Here is a 21,431-nt window from a genome sequence, read left to right as displayed (position 1 = left end):
TCTGGGAACGTGGGCTCAGAAGGTCAACGTCACTTGGGAAACAACTTTCTAGACTCACCTTGTTGACTTCCAGGAGCTATTTTCTGTAGCTTCAGGCAAACCCTGGCTTCCTGTGACCTCTGACTGCTGGAAACACGCCAAGGGGGGCTGGGCGGGTAATCTGCTGCGCTCTTAGGGTGCACCTCCCCTGCCCAGGCAGCTTCGGGCGGGACTGGGGCCAGCACAGCAGCCCCTCTGGGCCCAGCCTCTGCCCCTGCAGGACAGAGAGGCCCATGGGCCTGCCTCACGGAGCACAGCAGGAGCCCACGGCCCCTTGGGGCTCCGGGTGTGCCCTGCACACTGTGGGAGCGTGGGTTTAGAGCGCTCGTCTTCTCCCAGACCCTCTCTGGCGGATAAGGGCGCCTCTGGTTAGGGAAGGAAGTATCGAGATAGGGTGCCGTGGACGCTGTCCCCCGCCTGCCAGGGCCCTGCTGTAGCTCAGGCCCCTACAGGCACGGTGGGCGCTCTCCTGGGGGTCCTGGTCCTTTCCGTGGGGGGGAGGTGCCGTGACATGCCTGCAAGTCACACGCACTTCGCATTTTGGGTCATTGTTTCGCCAGGGGAAATTCCTAGAAAGGATTTTACATGATCAAAAGTTAAGTGCGTCCCAGACTTTTGGAAGCATGCCTCACAATCGGGCCCAAAACATTCATGCCGGTTTACGCTCCCATCAACGCAGTAAAGACACCCGCTTCCTCACACTTTCGCCAACACTGAGAATTAGAGTCCTTTGTTTTTGTCAGCCTGATAGGCAAGAAAAGACTGCCCTTCTGACGCTGATGTTCGCATTTCTTTGATTATAAGTAGAGTCGAACACTTTTTGGGTTTTTAGGAGCTGTTTATTACGTCTTTTGCAAAGTATCTGCTCATGGGCTCCGAAACTTCTTATATTCATTCATTTTTAATTTTTTTTTTGATGTTTGTTTACTTTTGAGAGAGACAGAGACAGAAGGCGAGTGAGTTGGGGCAGAGAGAGAGGGAGGCACAGAATCCGAAGCAGGCTCCAGGCTCCGAGCTGTCAGCACAGAGCCTGATGCGGGGCTCGAACTCACGAGCTGTGAGATCATGACCTCAGCCGAAGTCGGACGCTCAACCGACTGAGCCACCCAGGTGCCCCAAAACTTCCCATATGTATTGATTTGTAGATGTTCTTTGTATATTGAGGATCTGCTGTTATATCTATATATATCCAAACATATCTATATATCATATATAGATATATCTATATATCATATATGTATCATATATATCATATATCTATATATATCCTATATATCATATATATATCATATATATCATATATAGTTACATCTATATATCAAAATAGAAGACTTGACACATAACAAATGCTCACTAAGGGTTGAGTCATCTGCTGAATGACTTAATTTCTGATCTAATCTGATTTTCCTAAAGCCATTCTGTCCTACTCTTTGTCCAGGTCACTTTGAACTCTTGGAGCAAACTGCTCAGTAGGATCGAGAAGACACATGACATGTACTAGAAACCGGAGTGCGTGTTAGAGCCTCTCTGAGATCGGAGCAACTCAAGTATGCCAGGTGAGCCCCCTTCGCGTCTCCGTCGACTTTAACCACTTAGGAGGGACTGCAAGAATTTTTCTAGAATGCACGTCACCTCAACATGGGGGTAATTACTTCAGAACTTAGCGTGAAAAATAGCTTTGTCTAAAAAAAGACCGTCTCCGAAACAATAAAGGCGTAGGGTCTCCATCAAGACACAGGGAAGCGTCTGTTTCTTTGCTCTCGAGGTGCTAGGAAACACCGGGAACAGGACCGCGAGGGACCGGGGTCTCCTATCATGCCCATCTCTGGCCAAGTGCCGAGCCCCAGAGCTGTCACCTGTCACCTGTCTCCCGCCCTTTTCCCAGGGGGTCGGGGCCCTCGTGTGCGCCTGCGGGGGAGGGGGGGCAATTGACAAGTGGGCCCGACAGCGCCCAGGCCCCCGTGCCTCGGACCCTCGCCGGTAAATGGGGATGGCTGTGCCTGTCCCGGGGAGGGGGCGGGGAAGCCACCTCACACCCATTAGGACCATTAGGACGGCGACCCTCACAAAACAAAACACCAAAGTGTTGGCGAGGACGCGGAGAGACCGGGTCCCCGTGCACCGTCGGTGGGAACGTTAAGCTGGCGCGGCCGCTACGGGAAACAGCCCAGCGGTTCCTCACAAAGTCGAAAACAGAACTGCCGTGTGATGAGCAATCCCACTACGGGTATTCACCCGAAAGAAGTGAAAGCCGGGTGTCGAAGTGACGTTTGCACGCCCGGGTTCTCGGCAGCATGCGTCCGAAAGGGGGGGGGAGTGGAAACGACCCGGGCCTCCATCGACGGAGGACTGCGTGAACGCACGCGGCCCAGCCTTAGCGCCGAAGGACGTTCGGACACTGGTGGTGGCAGGGACGGGCCTTGAGGACCTGAAGCCGAGTGAGGGAAGCCAGACGTAGAAACACAAATCCTGTGTGACCCCACTCCTGCGGGGGCCTGGGGGGGTCGACTCCCAGGGACTGAGCAGAACGGGGCGCGGGCGCTGCGGGAGCCGAGGGGACTTCGGGTTTAACTTCCTATTTAACGGGGACAGTGTGGCAGTGTTGCAAGCGTCCCCAGCGTCTCCTGAGGAACTGAAAGGCAGGGGCCAGGGGCAAAGGCTCTGGTAAGCGTGTGTCACCAGGAAGGACACAGACGTTCGTTTCTGTGACAGGTCCCAGAGGAGGCGGGGGAGGGAGGACGGGGTCCAGGGTGGCCCCGGGCGCAGGTCGGGCGGTCAGAGGGGGCCCAGGAGAGCAGGCTGGGCAGGAGAGGGAGGTGCCCGGGACGCGGCAGATTCCTTCCCCACGGCGGGTCCCCAGAGAGTGAGTGCGTCTGCAGTGTCCCTGCCGCTTACAGCTGGGGGCTCACGCCTGACGGCACGCTTCGTCCTTGTGACTCGTCCTCCCGCCACATCGCCTGCCCCTCAGGAGCACCGGTGAGGGAGGGCAGTGAGGACCCACCTCGGGCTCTGGCAGCTTGAGCCGGGGCTCAGGGCTGTTCTCACTGGCTTCTTGCTGTTGGACGGGGTGGTGGCTCAAAGGTGGCCGTCAGGTCACGCCTTCCTCCAGGGGCCTCTGTCACAAGCAGGTGCTGCAGGGGCCCCCGTGTCTGGGCGTCTTCCCAGTTGTAGGTGAAGGGACACTAGGGGCACTCCCTGGGGCTCCCACTTCCCATGCGGTGGCCCGCCGGCCAGCCTCAACGCGTTCCTGCTATGAAACACCTCAGAGCTGGGTCACACATCGGCCGAGCCCTGTGAAAGCTTGTCTGAACTCTCGAGGGGAAGGAAAACCCTGAGCAGGGGTGGGGAAGGTGGTCAGCGGCACCGGGCCGGGTGGGTGTCTGAGGCTGTGCACCGACGCGGTCCCTTCCGTCCCGGGGCATTGGGGTCCCCAGAACTCCAGAGCCCTGAGCGTCTCTGGCCCTCGGACTTCGTGTGATGCCACATGATGGTGACTGTCCCCTGTTACTGAATTTTAGTGAGAATCAGCACAGGGACATTCACAGGCCTAAGACGGCACAGAGACCGTTCTACGTTTACGCCCTGACTCACTGCTGTCCGTTTCCTAATGGGCAGGGACAGCAGGTGAGCCGTGGCTCTGGTGCGGGAGTGGGTGTGGGCTTGAAAGGGGTCACCTGCATACGGGACTCCAAAGGACAGCCCTGGGCAGTGAGGGCTGGAGTGAATCCGAGGATCCCTGCCCGTTGGCCGCCAGAGCTCGGATGGGGGTCCCAGGCGACTGGTGACGGGAGGCGATGCCCCTTCCACTCAGGCGATGCCCGCAGGTAATGCCCAGCAAACGTGGGCTCAGAACCACCGCCCACCTTCAAGGGAGCCGGGCTGTGGCGCGTGGGCAGGGGCCAGAGGGCTAGTGCCTCGGGGATAGAGCCCTCAGCCCTCGGTGCCAGCTGCTGGGACGGCCTCATGGGTGCGACAGGGGCACCTGGAGCACGTCGGGGGCACGCAGGGCACGGACTGAGCCAGAGGCCATCCGGACAGACTTGGAAAGGAGCCAGATGGAGTCTCCAGGAATGAAGGCTGTATCACTTGGACGAGTTAGACACCGATGAAGGGACTCCTACCCTGTAGCTGGACACCAGCAGGCTCCTTGGATGGCACGGGACAAGGGGGCCGAGGTGGAGGAGGCCCCACAGCGGGATGAGAGTCGTGTGTCCGACACAACCGAGCAGAGCCCCGAGGGCGAAACCCGGGGTCCCTGCACACCGGTGGGATCGACACATTCTCGGATTCCACAGGTCCGAAGGCGGGACAGCCAGACCGACGGGTGACTGCTCCCCGCTTCGGAGGCCAGAGGACGGAGCACAGGGCGTCCACGTGCCAAAGCCGCGGGGGGACCCCTGGGTGAAGAGGGGGTCTCAGGCGGGCCCGCGGGGGCTCCTACCGGCAAGGTCCTGTCCTTGGCAGAGGACGTCCTGAGGCAGGACGAGGGGTCTCAGGAGGGTGGCCCAGAGGAGGCAGGTGAGCCGGCAGGAGCCCGGCCGCCGCGTGGCTTGTCGCACAGGGCGGACGACAAGCCCAACGTGCGAAGCTAGAAACGCGCGAGCCCCCACACGACTGGAACCCTGGGGGGAGCGGTGCGTCGGCCAGTCGGGCCCCAGAGAGGTAGCGCTCGGGGCTCCCGGGCCACACGCTCAGGAGGGTGTAGGCTCTGACCAGCTCCGGACACACGGAGGCACACATTTCGTTTCCAGGGTAATCTCTGAAAACCTAAAAATAGACTTGATAATAACTTCCAAATGAGTAGAGGCGGGAAACAGAATTTAAGAAGTAAACAAATCCAGAAGATGTGTTTGCTCGCTTGGCGGGAAGGGAGAGTCTGTCCTAGCCGCTCTCCTTGGCTGGTGGAGGGCTGCCGTCTCCCTGTGTCCCCACACCGTCTTCCCCACCCGCGTCCCTGTGTGCGAATGTGCCCACGTAATAAGAACACGGTCCGAAGGGATTAGGGCCCACCCAAATGGCCTCATCTGAACCCGGCCGCCTCTGCAAAGACCGGCCCCAAATACAGTCATGTTCTAAGGTGCTGGCGTCAGGGGTCCCCCACGTCTTTTTTGGGGGGGGGCACACTTCAACCCATAACAAAAGACAAAAGGGGAATAAAAGCAAACAGAAAAATCAGACAAAGGAGCACAAAGTAAGGTGGAGAAAAGGAACAAAACCATATCAGTGATGTCAAGAGGATAAACGGAATGCAATCGGTAACTGAGAGGCAGCGAGCGTCAGATTTCTAACTCCAGTCGGAAGCGTCACATCCAAACGATAAGGATGCAGACAGTCTGGAAGTAGAAGGTGGGGAAAAAAATACCAATGACTACTCATCGAGAGAGAGCTGCTCTTTTTATATTAAGTACTAAACAAAGACTTAGTATTAAAAGCATTATTAGAAATTACACTGCCTTCCTGTGGTTGTGTTACAAATGACTACAAACATAGAGGCTTATAAATGCCCATCTTCATTGTTCGGGGGATGAGAGGTGAGAAATGGGCTAAAATCGGGGTGTCACAGCCGCGTTCCTCCTGGAGACTCAGGGAGAAGCCGTTTCCCTGCGTGTCCGGCTCCCAGAAGCTGCCCGCATCCCTGGGCTGGCAGCCCCTTCCTCCCTCTTCAGAAGGGCCAGTGGCCCCCACGTCCCCACATTCCGGGACCCTGTGACAGCACCGAGCCTGCCCCGGCGATCTACGGCAGCCTCCCTCTTTTCCTAGTGCCAGGCAGTTCACAAACCCAATTCCATTTGCAACTCCTTTTGCCACGGAACCAGAGTTGCACGTGAGCCAGTCAAGCTGCTAGACTCACAGGTTCTGGGATCAGGACGTGCACGTCGTTGGGGGGCGGGGCGTTATTCCACCTACCCCAGAGATAAAGAGACCATGACGTAATAGCACAGAGGTCGATTCATCAGGAAACCAGAACCGTTTTTAACTCACACGCACCAATTAACAACGGCTTAAAACACATAAAGCAGACCTTGAGAGAACTACAAGAGGTACACAAATCCCCCATCACGACAGGGGGGGTTAGTCACTTTTCTCCATAACTGACGGTTGAAGCAGGCAAGATAGTGCTGCGCACGAGCCGGGGTCAGGGGTGGGGGTCGAAGCATGAAAGCTGCTAGAGAAGGGCGGTGGGGGGGGGGGCACCCCGACTCTATTGAAAATGTGCACAGAAGAACGCCCACTCAACAATTAAAGAATACACTCTGGGGGTGCCTAGGCGGCTCAGTTGGTTAAGCGCCCGACTTTGCTCGGGTCACGATCTAGCGGTTCGTGAGTTCAAGTCCCGCGTCGGGCTGCGCTGACGGCTCGGAGCCTGGAGCTGCTTCGGATTCTGTGTCTCCCTCTCTCTCTGCCCCTGCCCTGCTCACATTCTGTCTCTCTCTGTCAAAAATAAACGCTAAAAAAAAAAAAAAAAAAAAAAGAATACACTCCGTTTTCCGGCACACAAGCAACCCTTTGAGAAATGACCTCCGTGAGTTACGAGGACTCGGCGTCGCACAGCCCACGGGCTGTGACGCCGCCAGGCTGGAGCCCAAAGATCTGACAGGCATTTGGAGAACCCTGAAACGCCTGGTGCCTCTGGTCTGGAGCGAGCACGAGTCGTACGTTCTCTTGGTTCCCAGGCGCTCCCGTCCTCACGCTTGTCTCTGTCCCACAGGGAACGACACCCTAGTAAGCGGCCCTGTCTCGGCGACCCCGTTTCCCGGCGCGGGCCCCTGTAACGTGTCCTTCGAGGACAGCAGAGTGGTCCTGGTGGTGGCGTACAGCGTCGTGTGCCTGCTGGGCTTCCCGGCCAACTGCCTGACGGCGTGGCTGACGCTGCTGCAGGCGCGGCAGGGCAACGTGCTGGCGGTCTATCTGTTCTGCCTGGCGCTGTGCGAGCTGCTCTACATCGGCACCCTGCCCCTCTGGGTCGTCTACATCCGGAACCAGCACCGCTGGACCCTGGGCCCGTGGGCCTGCAAGGTGACGGCCTACATCTTCTTCTGCAACCTGTACGTCAGCATCCTCTTCCTGTGCTGCGTCTCCTGCGACCGCTTCGCGGCGGTGGTGTATGCCCTGGAGACCCGAGGCCGCCGCCACCAGAGGACCGCCTTCCTCATCTCGGCGTCCGTCTTCCTCGTCGTCGGCCTCATCCACTACCCGGTGTTTGAGATGGAAGACGGGGACACCTGCTTCGAGACGCTGCCCACCAACACCAGGGTCGCCAGCTACTGCTACTCCCGCTTCGCCGTGGGGTTCGCCGTCCCTCTCTCCGTCATCGCGTTCACCAACCAGCGGATCTTCAGGAGCATCAAGCTGAGCACGGGCCTGAGCGCCGCCCAGAAGGCCAAGGCGAAGCGCCTGGCCATCGCGGTGGTGCTCATCTTCCTGGTCTGCTTCGCGCCCTACCACCTGGCGCTCCTCGTCAAGGCCGTCGCCTTTTCCTACTACAAGGGAGACCCGGGCTCCATGTGCGCCTTCGAAGCCAACCTGTACACGACCTCCGCGGTGTTCCTGTGCCTGTCCACGGCCAACGGCGTGGCCGACCCCATCATCTACGTGCTGGCCACGGGCCACTCGTGGCAAGAGGTGTCCAGGATCCACAGGGAATGGAGGAAGTGCTCCGCGAGGACAGATGTTGTCAAGCTCACGTGTTCCAAGGACTCAGAGGAGGCGCCCCTGCCCACGACGCTCACTAACGGCCACACGATCCCCAGGATCGTCGAGCCCCCGGAGCCACAGCCGCGTGCGTGGGGCTCACCGTGCGCCTTGGAGAGGCCGGGCGAAGAGTCCTGTTGAGCCCGCGTGGGAGCCCAGGAGCGGTGGTGCGGCCTCCCCGTCCGCCGAGCTTGCCAATGAGTGCCCGCGGCGCTGGCCGAGAAGCCCCCCTCTGGGAAACCTGCCAGGATCTCTCGTTCCTGGAGCCACGCTCTCCGTCGGCCCATCGGGGTCCCGGCCCTCCCCCCCAGGCTCCCCCCGCCCGGGCCGACACAGGAGGCGGCTCACCCAGGCGGTGCGTGGCTGGCAGGCCGGCCTCTTCGTCCACACGCATCCCGGCCGGCTCACCCGGCCACTACCAAACAGCAGGGCTGTGGTCAGGGGCCGCGCGCCTGCCCGGTGCGGCCCTGCACGGTGCCGGTCACGCGCAGTGATGACTTTATTTCCCGTGCTTTTCTGCAAGCAGTGCTTGGATGACCGGATAGTACGGCAGGGGCCAGCTCGCTGTGGGACAGCCAAGGCCGACGAGGGGGCAGGAGCCCAGGCCGGAGGGCCCTCGGCTGGGCCGGCTCTGTGCCACGCAGGTGTGAGGTCGCGGGCTGCCGGGGACTCCTCGGGGGAGCCGTGGGCTGGGGCACCAACTGCTCCGACTTCAGCAGGGCAGCCGACGGGCCTCCTGTAGGGTGGCCCAGGTCGAGGGTGCCGGTGGACACTCAGCTAAAGGGTCAGACGCTCAGCTAAAGAGGCCCGGAGAACGGCTGGGATTCATTCCTTCACGTCAAGGCTTCCCGGCCTCAATGCCAAGGGAGAGGCCGCCGAGGGCTTGCAACGGGGGGGCTCAGGAGTGAGCAGGTGACGGCCCCAGGCCTCCAGCCCCTCCACCAGGTGCGGATGGAGTGTGGGTGGAGCATGGAACCTGGTCTGCCATGGGGCCCGAAAGTGGGCTCCCTGAAGACGCACAGCGTCGGGTCACGTCCGGGCTCGTCTAGGCCAGGTCACGTTGCTGCCTCAGTTTCCCTATCTGTAACAAGGCCAACGACACCTACCGCACGCTGACCCACTACCTGTCCTTCGGACACTTCACACACACCTGCAGCTCACGCCTCAAACAGGAGCCCGGCGGGCTGTGCGCCCAGCGTGGGGGCCTGGGCACCCCGGGGCACCCCGGGTCCCCCCGAGCTGTGCCGGGCCGTCGTGTTACATTGTGCTCTCGTTTCTGTAAGGCAGCGGTCACTGTCCGTGGTGGTTCTTTGTAGTGAGAGCCATCGAAAAGATACACTTGGAAATAAAAATGCGAACATACACGCCAGTCTCAGGTGCCTTCCTAACGAAATAATGCCACCTTCCCCTTTTCAGGGACGTGTTTTCCTCTAGGGCTGTCTGGGGGCACCAAGCCCGTGGGAGGGGTATGAGCCCAGGCTCTGGGGTGACGGCTGTGGCTTCAGGGCACAGTCCGGAACGCTCAGCGCTGGGGACGGAGCCCGGTGTCCCTGGACGGGGCGCTGGGGACGGAGCCCGGAGCCCGCGGACAGGCCCACAAGGCGTCCATGCTGAGCCCGCGCCGTCCTGCCGGGGGCCATAACCACTCAGCGCAGACTGAGCAGCTTAGCACCAAACTTGTTCTCTCCGGCCGCCGTCGCGGGGGCTGGCCGTCCAAGATCAAGGTGTCTGCAGGGTGGGCTCCTTCTGGGGGCTCTGGGGGGGGATCCCCTCCAGACTCTTCTCTCAGCTGTGGGCGGTGCCCGCCATCCCCGGCCCGACTCCCGCGTCGGCCTCCGTGTCCGCGCCCTTCTCCTCTGGGACTCTCCGCCTCTCCTCCCTGTCCCAGGGCCACGTGCTGGGCTCCAGTGGCCGCGGGGCACGGGCGCAGGGGCGCTGGGCTCACAGCTGTCCCGGCCCAGCGTGCTCCGCTTCCTGTCCTTTGTCCTCGGGGAGCTCAGAGCCTGCACCCCCTCCCCGTGGGCACCAGGGTGACCAGGCTGCCCGAGGGCCCCCGGCCGGTGCTGCTTTGGCGGGGGGCGGGGGGGAGGCTTCCGGGTCTTTCCACGCCTCAGCATGAGAGGCAGCGTGGTCCCGGTGCCTCAGTACCACCCCAGGAGCACGTTCCGGACAGGAGAGAAGGAACAGACGGTTGGCTTTCGCCTGCACGTGGGTCTGAGCTCTGTGCTAGGGGCTCTGTGGGGGGTGTCTCCTCTTGTCACCATAGGTCGCTGACGGGCGGGGGGGGGGGGGGGGGGGGGGGAGGGTGGGGACTGACGCCTGGTGGGGCGGGGCCTCATGCACGAGGTAGAGCGGCTGGAGCCGGGGTGGGCCGGGGTCTAGGGCCGGGGGTGTGACCTGCAGGGTCCCCTTCCCTGGGGGTCTCAGAGGGTGTCTGCAGTGACAGCATGGGGACCCATGAGATTAGAAAATGAATATGGGGAGAGACGGTGACCACTGGGGACAAGGAGAAGCTCTGTGCTGAAGGCCCAACCAGCTCGGTGTCCACACTAAGACACTACTCAATCCACACCCCGCAGTGTTAGCGGAGGGGCTGCTGGGGGGGCCCAGGTGGGAGGGGCTGGGCTCTGGCCACGTGCCAGCTCCGGTGTGGGCGCAGGAGCACCCGGGGAGCAAGGCCGGCCCTGCCCTTGAGTGTGAGATCTTGGGGGCAAGAGGCAGAGGGCACCAGGCCCGAATCCCAGCCGGACAGGGACAGCTGGGGACGTGGTGGGCACGGGCTGGCCTGGTCCGTCCCGTCCGCTTGGCCGTGCTCCCCTCCTTGAAGATTAGTGATAGTGTCGTCCTCACTCGCTGACCGCAGTCCTCTCGTGTTTTCATCTGACATGTGCTGCTTCCAGAAACTTCTCTGGTGAGCAGTGGGGCTGTGCTGGTGAGCAGACCAGATGTCCAAACATGAGACCTTCACTCACCCCCCACCATGCCCCCTCATCTTCCCGACTCACCCTACCCCCCACTCCCCTCCACCCTCCACCTTCTCATCCCCCCACTTACTCCCCCACTCGCCCCCCCCAGTCCCTAACCCCCTCTCCCTCTCCCTCCCACCTCCCACTGCCTCACCCATTCACTCTGGGTCCCCCTCTCCCCTCTTCCATCTGTTCCCTCCACGAAATGCTCCCTTGGGCGCCGGAGGGAGGAGGGACGCCGGCAGTGAGGTCCACCCTCACAGTCCCGAGGCCAGCGCCCCAGGTGGGAGCCCTGAGACCCCTGCAGGGTGGCGCCCCCCCTCACCTGGAGCCCACCACCCTCGCTCGTAGGCTCTTTCCCTCAAGCGTGTCCCCAGATGGGGCCACCCGCTGTTTGCTCACTACGGCCTTCCCAGCTCCCTGGACACGGCCTGTGCCTTAGTCCCCTCTTGTTCCTCGAGGGACAACGGGGGCCAGATGGCCACGTGTGTGGGCAAGCTCCGTGCCAGCTGGGGAGCCCACACAGAACCCTCACATAGGACCAACCTACCGGGCACCCTCTGTTCCTGCCCTGACAAATACACCAGCACGTCAGGTGCAGGTGGGGCCCCTCCTCAGCCCACCCCACCCTCCGGGCACTGCTGGTGGCTGTGGTCCACAGGTGCACACCCCGGGTGGACCCCGCAGGAGAGGCCGGAAGGGCGCAGCCGGGAGTTCCGGGCCCCTCGGTCCTCAGTCGGTCTAGAAAGGGTGGCATGTCCCCGACCCCAAAGCCTCTTGCCCCTGGGAGGGGTGCGTGCAGGCTCTCCTGAGTGGTGCACAGGGAGTAGGCGGGGCTGGCCGTGGGACATGGGCTCCTGAGGACAGCTCGCTTTGGCCAGGTCACTCCACCCTGTGTCTTCACTGAGGAAATGCCTGCAGGGCCGCTGGGGACATTAACTGAGATCATGTATGTCCCTGGCTTAAGCTGGCCTGACACAGGGTGTGTGCTCTAAGGTTAGACACTGGTCTTGGGGTCCTGGGAGGTGCCAAGTTCGCGGCGGCCCCTGCAGGTGCCGCGTGCGGGCACCAGGGGGCAGCACGGCCCCGTTGGCCCCGCTCTTGTTCTAAGGGAGGAAGGCGCAGGAGGCCACGGACGGGGCCGCGGAGCCCAGCCGCCTGGGCGGAGGGGGGTTGGTGACCCCGAAAGCCTCCTGCGCGCAGAGCTGGGTCTAAGGAGAGAAACGACCAGTGGCCTTGAGCCCTGACGACGAACGACAGCCACGCCATCACTGACAGTGCCATCAGTCCCCAAGCCAGGGGCAGGGGTGGGGCTCAGGACTGGGGTCCGGGAGGGGCGCCCTCGCGGATCCGGGAGGGGGTGGAGGCCAGCGGGGCAGAGACTCGGCGGCGGCAAGTCCCCCCGGGAGGCACCGCCGCCCGCCCTGCGCCCCCTCCGCAAACTCCACCGGGACCCCGGAGGCACACGGTGACGAGTGTTGGTGCACACGCGCAGAAGTCACAGCCCTGGCACACGGCCGGCAGGACGGAGAGGGGGCGGCTGCTCCCGGAAACAGCCTGGCGGCCCCCCAAAGGGCTACTCAGGCGTCGCCCTGCCCTGCCGGGCAGAACCACGCCTGAGGCCTCCCGAGGCTGACGGCGCCGTCCACACGGGGACGCGCACCCGGAGGTCCACGGGGCACGCTCGCGATGGCCGGAGGGTGGAAACAGGCCAGCAAAATGCGGTCTATCCCCCGGTGGGACGTGGCTGAGCCCAGAAGAGTGAAATACTGACCCCGCGGACGAACCGGAGGGCAGCTCGGCCTTGGACCGACCCCGACGGCAGCTGGGCCACGGACGGACCTCAAGAACAGCACGGAGAGACAGAAGCAGACACGAAAGGCCACGTGGAGGAGGATTCCGCTTCTCTGAAATGTGCAGAATGGGAACATCTGTGAGCACGGAGCAGGTTCAGAGTTGGGAGGGGCGGTGGGGGGTACAGCTGAAGGGGACAGGCTTCTTCCTGGGGGGCTGGTTGCACATACCTGTGACTGTGACAAAACCACTGACTCGTACCCTCAGAGAGGTATGTTGTATGGTATGTGATTATGTCTCGATAAAGCAGTTTAAAAAAACAAAGACGCATCAGACTGTGGCCCCAAAGCCCCTGAAGGGACAGTCTGGGGCCACCATGGCTCAGAGGGGGGCGGGGGGAGGCTGAGATCCTCGGCTCCCGTGGCAGGGAGAAACCCAGATGCACCCCCCCCCCGCCCCAGTCCGGTGTGGTTTGAGGCAACCGGGCGGCAGAGGGGGCCTGGCAGCTCAGGACCTGCCTCCCAGCAGCCTCAGCCCCGAGCCGTCAGGTGGGAGGTCAGCAGGGCACCCGTTGTCCGTGCTGCTCAGGAGACAGTCCCCTCCCTGCATCATGCTCATTCCTGACCAGCCTGGGGGTGAGCAGCCCTGCCCTGCCTGTCCTTTTGCCCCTGGGTTTGGGCCCAGGGTGGGCTCTGATTTCTTAAATGTCAGCCTACATCCAAATCACTGAGGGGCCCTGTTAAACACAGAAGGGACCCAAGGGCACCTGGGTAGCTCAGTCGGTTGAGCATCTGACTTCGGCTCAGGTCATGATCCTGCAGTTCATGAGTTCGAGCCCCGTGTCGTGCTCTGTGCTGACAGCTCAGAGTCTGGACCCTGCTTCGGACTCTGTGTCCCCCTCCCTCTCTGTTCCACCCCACTTGCACTCTGTCTCTCTCTCAAAAATAAATAAAGATTAAGAAAAAAAAATTTTTTAAATACAGAAGGGACCCAGCCCCATGGCTCCTGAGTCAGAGCGTTTGCATCTGGGAGACCCTGGCTCATGTCCACACCTAGAGAGCCTTTGAGTCTCAGCCCGATGCCATCAGAACGGCGCATATCCAATTTCGACCAGTGAGAGGTGGGCCTGGAACTCAGTTTGCCTCCTGGAGGAAAGGCTCTTTCCCTGGACCCGCTTCAAGGCCAGGTGCAAGGTCTGGAGCTGCTGCAGCCACTCTATGACTGTGGGCAAAGACATGGAACCAGAAAGCCCGTACCAAGGGAAGGGCCTCCGTGTCCTGCACCTGCCATCCCACTCCTTGGCCGCGTCAGGGCCGGTGACGCCGTCCTGCAATACCCCCCTGCTCTGTGCCCGGGGCCTGCCCCCCTCAGAGGGCATGGCAGCCGCCCCACCCAAACCTCCTCTCCTTCTGCTCTCTCACACTGGCACCCGCCTCGGCTTCTCTGCGATTTCACAGGGATGCTATTTTCTTTCCTGTACTCTCACACCCACGTTTGCTCTTACAAATTGCCTGTGATACCTCCGTGCAGACAGCCGGGGTGTCACGGGCCCTGCTGACGCTCGTCCGCCCCCTCCCCCACCTCCAATCCTGTTCTCCTCCCTTGAGATCATCACGGGCTGTGCACCTCTGCAGACTCCTCCAGACTATTCCTAAACATTGACTTGCCTACATAGGCACCCGTGGAAACTACGTGGGATTGTTTTTGCTTGTATCCAATTCTCCATTTTGAAATAACTTCCAATCCGCAGGAAAGTGGTACACTTAGTACTAAGCAATTCTGGACATTCTCTCTCTTTACCCAGATTCCCCAACTGTCAACATTTTATGGCATTTTCCTTATGATTCACTCTCTCCTTCCACACGACTATTTATTTCTGCACCGTCTGAGAATAAGGAGTCTCTCCTGCCTAAGCGTAGTGCAGTCTGAAAAATCAGGAAATCACCACTGATCTAACGTCCCCCCCATCTTGACATGCTGCACGTGTCTCTGCAGAATGCCCCCTTCCTTAGCTGTGTCTGTGTCCTGTGCTTTCTGTATTTCTGTGGGGCCCCCTGGGAGGCGAGGCTGTGTCCTTCTCCTCACGTCCCGCCTGCCGGAGGCCCTGAGTGCCCAGCCAGCCAGCACCGCTCGCGTGAGGTCTCGCCACTTGGGTGAGACATCACCTGCCAAGACCCCTCCCTGTGAAGATAACTGCTGAGCACCTTGCACTCATTAGTAAGTAATTAATTAGTAAGTAGTTGCACTCATTAGCAAGCAACTAATTAGTAAGTAGTTACGAAGCAGTTCATAGGGACAGCGCTTGTGATTTCTTTGACGAGGCTGGGGTTCCCTTCCCTCTTGGGGGTGTGCCTTCTTACATCTGGACTGATGTCAGCACGGATTCTGGGCTGCTGTCCTACTCGAGGGCCTACCGTCCGCAACTTTCAGTGGGATCCTGCGTCCTTCGGACACGTCGTTTTGTTTAGGCACTTCCTTACCTTCTGGTACAAGATGCCGAGCTCACTCAGCTCAGCCTTTTCCCGGAGGGGCCCCAGCGGAGAGCGGTGCGAGTGAGAGCCGGGCCCAGGGACGCCTGCTGTCACCAGGCGGCACCGTTTCCAGAGCGGGAAGATCTGTGCGTGTGTCCACAAACCCGCGTGCAGACCCGTATGTTAAGCTGAGTGTCCTCTAGCTCGCTCCACCTTCCCGACACCCCAGCGCTGGGCTGAGCTGCATTGGCGCCCTTCTCCATTCGTTCGGGGATTTTCCTGTGCGGTCCCCAACAGCCAAAGGCTGGTCCCCACGGCGGGAAAGGGAAGGAGGAAAAAGGGAGCGGAGGGCGAAGACACGGCTGATTTGTGGGAGTGGGCTCTCCAGGGTGGTTGGAGGGTCCTGGCACGGGTCCGAGCCAGGCGGCGGCCGTGGGCAGACCGAGGGCTGCAGATTGGAGGCAGAGATGAGCAAAAGAGAGGCGTCGGGAGGACCCCAAGGTCTTTGGCGGAGTGGTGAGCAGCTGACTGAACCAGTAAAGGGAACATGACGCTTTGGGTGGGGGAGGCAGACTTCCATTTCAGATGTGTAGGGTGTAGACAGAAGTGGTTTGAGGACTGGGCCCTGGGACACGGCAACGTCTGGAGGGGGGAGAAGAGGAGGAACCTGAGATGGGGTTCTGCAGGGGGGGGGCCCAGGGAGGCCCAGAGGAAAAGCAGGCAGGTGGGCCAACAGGCCTCTAGGGGTCCCCGAGATGGGGCCACCCAGTGGCTGACACGGATGGTGACGGGGGCACGTGGGCATAGCTAGCAGTTACCCCTGTAAGGAGACCGAGGGCCCCTTCAACAAAATCAAGTCCCAGCCCTCCGAGGATGCCCACCTCCAGGGCTCACCCTTGGAGGTCATGCGTGGAGAGGCAAGCCTCAGAGGTGTGGGGGGTGGGGGGAGCGGGTGGGCAGAGGGGACCCCTGTGAGTTCAGGCACCGTGTGGCCTGTGTGCACCCCAAGGTTATGCTGGGGGGACGGGCTGCCAGGGGCATTTTCAGGGTGCCGGTCCATGACCCTCTGCCTGCCCCCGAGGCCTGGGCCCACACAGAGGGGAGGGTCCCCCTGCTCGGCCGGTGCCGGTGGCCTCAAGGGAGATGCCCGGCCCCCGCCGACCGTGTCCCGGGGCACCGAGGGGGTCTGGGCTGTTCGCCTGGTCGGGAACACAGAGGCTGGGGAGCTGGGGGTGGGGTCTGCACGGGCAGAGAACAGCACGGTCCCCGGCCAGAGACCCAGGCAGAGGGGTGGCGCTGGCCGGGGCTGGGCGTGCGGGGAGGAGACGAGGGGCCGAAGGCGGACGCGCTTCCTGTCCACCTGGGCTCCCTGGGCCCGGCTCACCCGCCCCCCCTTCCCGTGCCGCCCCAGAGAGTCGGGCGGATTTCTGTCCCTGCGGCACATCCAGCCCGTCTGTGATGAGGGCGGCTCTGAGCAGCACAAAACCAAACGACATAAAGGAAAGCATTTCTTAATGTCATCCTTTTTCTTCGTTCTCATTTTCGTAAACAACAGAGTACAACAAGGAAACTTCCAGGATTCTGCCCACCTGAGGACGCCTCGTAGGAAAGGTTCACAAGTGACACACTGATGCCGGCAGCAATGTTCCCGATGTCGGCATCGAGCTGACTCCTCAAAGTGTAAGTGTAAGCGTGGCCGCGTCCAGAGGGCTGGGCGATGGGGCCGGACTGGTGAGGGAAACCCCCTGGCCTACTTTAGCTGGCAGCGTTTGTGTCCCCTGCCCAGTCCCCACCCCCTCCAGCAGCAGACAAGAGATTCTGGGAAAGGGGGTGGGGGGTCAGGGTTGGGGTCCAGCGAGGGTCCACACCGGCAGGTGGGCCTGGAGCATCTCTGGGGCAGGGCCACACGGCTCACAGCCTCGGAGTCCCCTCTGTGCCCGGCCCGTCACCCCTCCCACCCCCACCCCCACACTGTGCCCGGGCCCGTCACGCCCCCACCCCACCTCTATCTACCTGCCAGACAGGAGCCGACGAGTGGACCCCCCCAGAGCGTGGTCCCAGGCGAGCCCAGGTGTCCCAGAGTGCGAGGGGACAGGCAGGGGCTGTGGCTCCTCTCTTTCTGCCTGGACGTGGCCGGGACACATGCAGGGCTGGCTCTGTAGAGGGGGCTCCGCCAGAGGCCGGAGAGCCACATGCACGGTTTTCTTCGGTACAGAAGAGACTGGATTCTTTGACCGGCTCAGACACACATGTGGTAAGGAGTCCCCAGGATTAGAGGCAGACATGAGGCTCGAAGCCGACCTGGGCCCGTGGCCAGTGCGTCGTCTGGGTTGGCCGCTGGGGCCCGCCTCTGTGGACCCTGCCCTAGCCGTCTTAATCGGCTTATTTATTGGAGCACGAGCAGAGAATGTCCCCAACGGGACCGTATCAAACAAACGTTAGCCACCTTCACTCAGACCAAGTATGGACAGTCTCGGGGTCCCAGAAATCTCCCCAGGGCCTCCCCCAAGCCCACTGTCCCCTTCCTCAGAATAGCTCCACTTGATCTGAACTTTCCATCTGTGGAATGGGCGTGCGCTCTGCAGTCTGGCTCCTTTCTCTCCATGTTCTGTGCTGAGATCCATCCATGCTGCCCTGGGCAGTGACGGCTTAGCTGGCGGTGTGGCCTGGTGGTGCGGGCCCCGCCCCTCATGCCCATTCTCCTGCTGGGGGCGCTTCGGTTGTTTTCCCTTTGGGGCTGTAATGGAGAGTCCCTTCTATGGGCATTCGGGTACAAGTGTTTTTGCGAGCGGGTGTCTGTCCCACGGTTCTCCGGAGCGGCCGTCCCAGCTCACAGTGTGGCCGCCCTTCTCCACGACCTCCTGGCTGTCCCTGGCCCTTTGCCTTTCCATACAGATTTTAGAATCAACTCGTCAGTGTCCACGAAACCAAGTGAGGGCTGGGATTCGGAGGCCACTGAACTGAAGGTAGGTTTGAGAGAACCGGTATCTTTACGGAGGTGAGTTTCCAGCGGGGGCCCCAGCACTTTCCCCAATTTGAACAGCCACTGACCTCCCAGCAGGGCTTTGCGCTTTCCAGGGGCGGTTCTTACGCATCTGTAGTTAGATTTAGCTGGTGCCGATGTTTTTGGTGCTTTGCAACGGTATCGTTAAAACATTAAAGACCCCACGCTCAGCACGGAGCCCAATACGGGTCTCGATCCCACCACCCTGGGATCATGACCTGAGCCGAAATCAAGAGTCCGACGCTCAACTGACTGAGCTGCCCAGGCGCCCCTAAAGAATGTTACAGTGGCCTGTCACTTGCATATATAAATATGATTATCTGATGGTCATGCTTAAATCTTTATCCATTTCATCCATTCACCTGGAGATTTGCTATGGACGGAATTGTGTCTCCCTCAAATTCCTCTGTCCAAGTCCTGGCCCCCAGTGTGACGGTCTTTGGAGGCAGGGCTTTTAGGAGGTAATTAAGGTTAAAAGAGCTGGGAAGGCAGGGCTGCTGGCTTCAGCACAGGAAAAGCTCTCCCTCTCTTCCTTCCTGTCCCCTTCCGGGCACTCCCGTCCCGTTGTGGACACCAGAAACCAAACCTGGATGGCCGAACGCTCCCCTTGGCCTTCCAAACTCCAGAACTGTGAGAACGCAAATCACGAGGGTCTGAGTCCCCAGTCTGGGGTCTCTGGTTTCGGCAGCGCTCCACGCTAAGATGAGGTTCTGTGGATTTTCTACATTCGAAAACCGATCTTCTGGGAATAATGACTCCAGTTCTTTGCAAATCCTTTTCCTCGCCTATTTGCCACCCCCAGCCCCCTCCCCGCACAATGTCCGGTATAAGTGTGGGAGCAGAAATCCGCCCCTAACTCCTGATCCCAGGAGGAAGCTTTCACTGTTTCACTAGTCACCGCGGCACTGCCTGTAGGTTCTTGTAAATGCACTTCACTTCGATGGAGTGAGCCCCCTTGTTGTGTAGCAGAAATATGGGCCTTGCCCAAGGAGGGGTCTGTTCTTTGCCCCGGGTCCTGGGAGGTGATCCCGAAACCCCTGGGCTGTCCTGCCTGCGGTGGCGAGTGTTGGAGCGGGGTGCAGGGACCACACCGCAGAGCAGAATACAGGGAGGGGGCCTCGGGTCACTTGGTGTGGGAGCCCCAGGCGTGGGGCCCTCCTGGTCCCTGCCCCATGAACTTCTTCCCCTGCGGGAGTTTAACGGGCACACTTTCAGTAATAGACCACGACTGTAAGCTTTCAACCGGTTCGGTGAGTCTTTGTACTGAATTATTGAACCGGGGGTGGTCCTGGCGGCCCCCAACTTGCAGCGCATGTCGGAAGTGAGGGTGGCATTGTGCACTGCTCCTAACCTTGCACTTGTATATTTAGTTTGCTACGTGTCTTATCACGGATGTGGGCTCATGTCATCAGGCGATTCTTCTCCACCTATGGAGATTTTCAGCTATTTTTCCTCCTGCGTTTTATTAACGTCGGGAATCGTTTTGGTTGGTTTGGAACGTTAACCTTCTGTCCGCCGGAATGACCCTAACGTGGCTGTGATGGTCGTCTTCTCACGGGGCTGGAGTTGCTGACATTTTGGTTGGAAGTTGACGAGGGCTCGGCCTGTGCTTCCTCCCTCTTGCCACCCCCACCCTTTCAAGCTTTAGCATCGGGGCGACGTCGGCCCTCTCGGTGGGAAGACTTCCTTCCTGATTCTCCAGAACGCTTCGTGTAAGATTGCGGCTACGTCTTCCATTGGGGTCCTCTTAATACATCCTAGTTCTCCTTGTCATTAGTGGGCGGTTTTTTTGTTTTCCCCTTGTCTTCCCCTCATTTTTTGGTTTTGTGTCTAGCTCTGCCTGTTTTCATTTAATGCTGAACATGCTGGGTGAAAAAGAGTGGTGGCCCTGGATACCCTTACTCCAGAGATGTTGGATTTTTGCCCATCTGATAGCACGAACGGCATCTAGGGTAGTCGAATGTGCTCGGCTCGTATTCTGAGGCCCAGCACCGGCCTCTTCACCAGTTAGGCACTGAACTGTGCCCACTTTCTATCGGTTCGTCCACCTTGCTTTCACGTGTGTTAAGGGGCGCGTGGCATATGGCTAGGAGCAAAATCTCCCCCTAGCTTTTCCACTGTTTGACAAACGGACATTTTAAATTTGCGCAGTCACACTGGTCACAGCCCATAATCCCCCCACCCCAGGGCTGCCGTACCCTAAGTGGCCTCCCTACATCTCCCCTCTCCCCCTCCCAGATGCGTTCTCCACAGCGATGCTCTCCCGGCCCCCCTCAGAACCTGCCCCTCTTCCGCACAACCCTCCAGTGATCTCCAGCTCTCCCCCTCCCTTCAACTCCCTTCCTCTCCAGCCCGGAATTCTCTCCCTCTTCCATGCCCCCTTTTTCCCGGAGGCCCGTGTGCCTAGGGTGCCCACCTCACCTTGGCTTTTCCTGACAGCATGAGGGGCACCACACTCACAGCCACCCCCCCCATCACGTGACACAGCAGACCCAGAAGGGCTTTTGCTGCCTGTAACTGCAGCCCTGGCCTGCACAAGAACAATGTTGGTTGAATTAACAGTCAGGATTTGCTCCTCTATTTACCTTTTCCCCTGAGAAAATTTTTTAAAAACCTCCCCTGCTTTGGACTTTCATGGTTTCACTTCTTACATGAAACCCGGGAAGTTCCTACAGTGACCTGGGCTGGGGTGGGGGGGGGAGCTGCTGCCCCTTGCTGCTCCCCCCTCCTCCCACAGCTCTGACTCCCCCCAGCTCCCCCTCCTTCCCCTCCCATCGCCCCCCTCCAGCCCACAGCTCTGACTCCCCCCTTCCCTCCCCACCCAGCCCACAGCTCTGACTCCCCCCAGCTCCCCCTCCTTCCCCTCCCATCGCCCCCCTCCAGCCCACAGCTCTGACTCCCCCCTTCCCTCCCCTCCCAGCCCACAGCTCTGACTCCCCCCAGCTTCCACATCCTCCCTCTCCCATCCCCCCTTCCAGCCCACAGCTCTGACTCCCCCCACCCTCTCCTCCCCTCCCCTTCCAGCCCACGGCTCTGACTCCTCCCACCCAACCCTCCCGTCCCCCCGCTCTCAGGCCCACTGCTGCGACTCCCCTCACCCTCCTCCCCTCCAGTCCCAGTCTTCTCCCGCCACGCCCCGCCCCGAAGGCCCTGCGCCGGCGCGCTGGGGCCGCGCGCGGAGACCTGGGAGCGGACGGGGGCGGGGCGGCCAGGACGCGGGCCCCCAACGGCCAACGCGGCCGCGCGGGAACTCGCGCGCCGGGCCCCGCCCGCGGTTTGAACAGGAGGCCCCGCCCCCGCACTCGGCCAATCGGCGGGCGGGGCGGCCGGCGCCATGGCGACCCTTTGTGGGCGCGGAGAGGCCCCGCCCGGCCCCGCCCCGCCGGCCCCGCCCCTCCCTCGGCGGCGGGCGCGGGCGCGGAAGGCGGCGGCCAGGTGAGCGTCTCGGCGCGGGCGGCGGGCTTT

At 60.9% G+C, this 21,431-nt stretch overlaps 2 protein-coding genes across 8 annotated transcripts in view; both read left to right on the top strand.

Moving 5' to 3' along the window:
- The first annotated feature begins 1,505 nt into the window (after positions 1–1,505).
- CDCA4 (cell division cycle associated 4) overlaps positions 1,506–21,431 on the top strand; it is a 29,846-nt gene continuing 9,920 nt past the window's right edge. The window contains exons 1-4 of one of the 7 annotated variants that reach the window (XM_030320133.1): positions 1,506–1,595; positions 16,518–16,642; positions 17,178–17,216; positions 17,858–17,928. Coding sequence is in view for 3 of the 7 variants with exons in the window: in XM_030320128.1 (XP_030175988.1) it covers positions 17,653–17,928 (276 nt within the window). In the remaining 4 variants the exon portion in view is untranslated. Of the gene's footprint in view, positions 1,596–16,517; positions 16,643–16,982; positions 17,929–21,366; positions 21,402–21,431 lie in introns of those variants that run through there. The other 6 variants (XM_030320131.1, XM_030320129.1, XM_030320134.1 and 3 more) reach the window with 6 other exon arrangements.
- GPR132 (G protein-coupled receptor 132) lies at positions 1,507–8,176 on the top strand. The gene is made up of 2 exons (XM_030320127.1): positions 1,507–1,595; positions 6,749–8,176. The coding sequence occupies exons 1-2, from the start codon at positions 1,589–1,591 to the stop codon at positions 7,870–7,872; spliced, it is 1,131 nt and encodes a 376-aa protein (XP_030175987.1). The 5' UTR covers positions 1,507–1,588; the 3' UTR covers positions 7,873–8,176.

This window comes from Lynx canadensis, chromosome B3, assembly GCF_007474595.2.
Source record: "Lynx canadensis isolate LIC74 chromosome B3, mLynCan4.pri.v2, whole genome shotgun sequence".
NCBI classification, from domain to species: domain Eukaryota; kingdom Metazoa; phylum Chordata; class Mammalia; order Carnivora; family Felidae; genus Lynx; species Lynx canadensis.
Note: the sequence above shows the minus strand (reverse complement) of the source record. Positions and strands in the feature narration are given on the sequence as shown.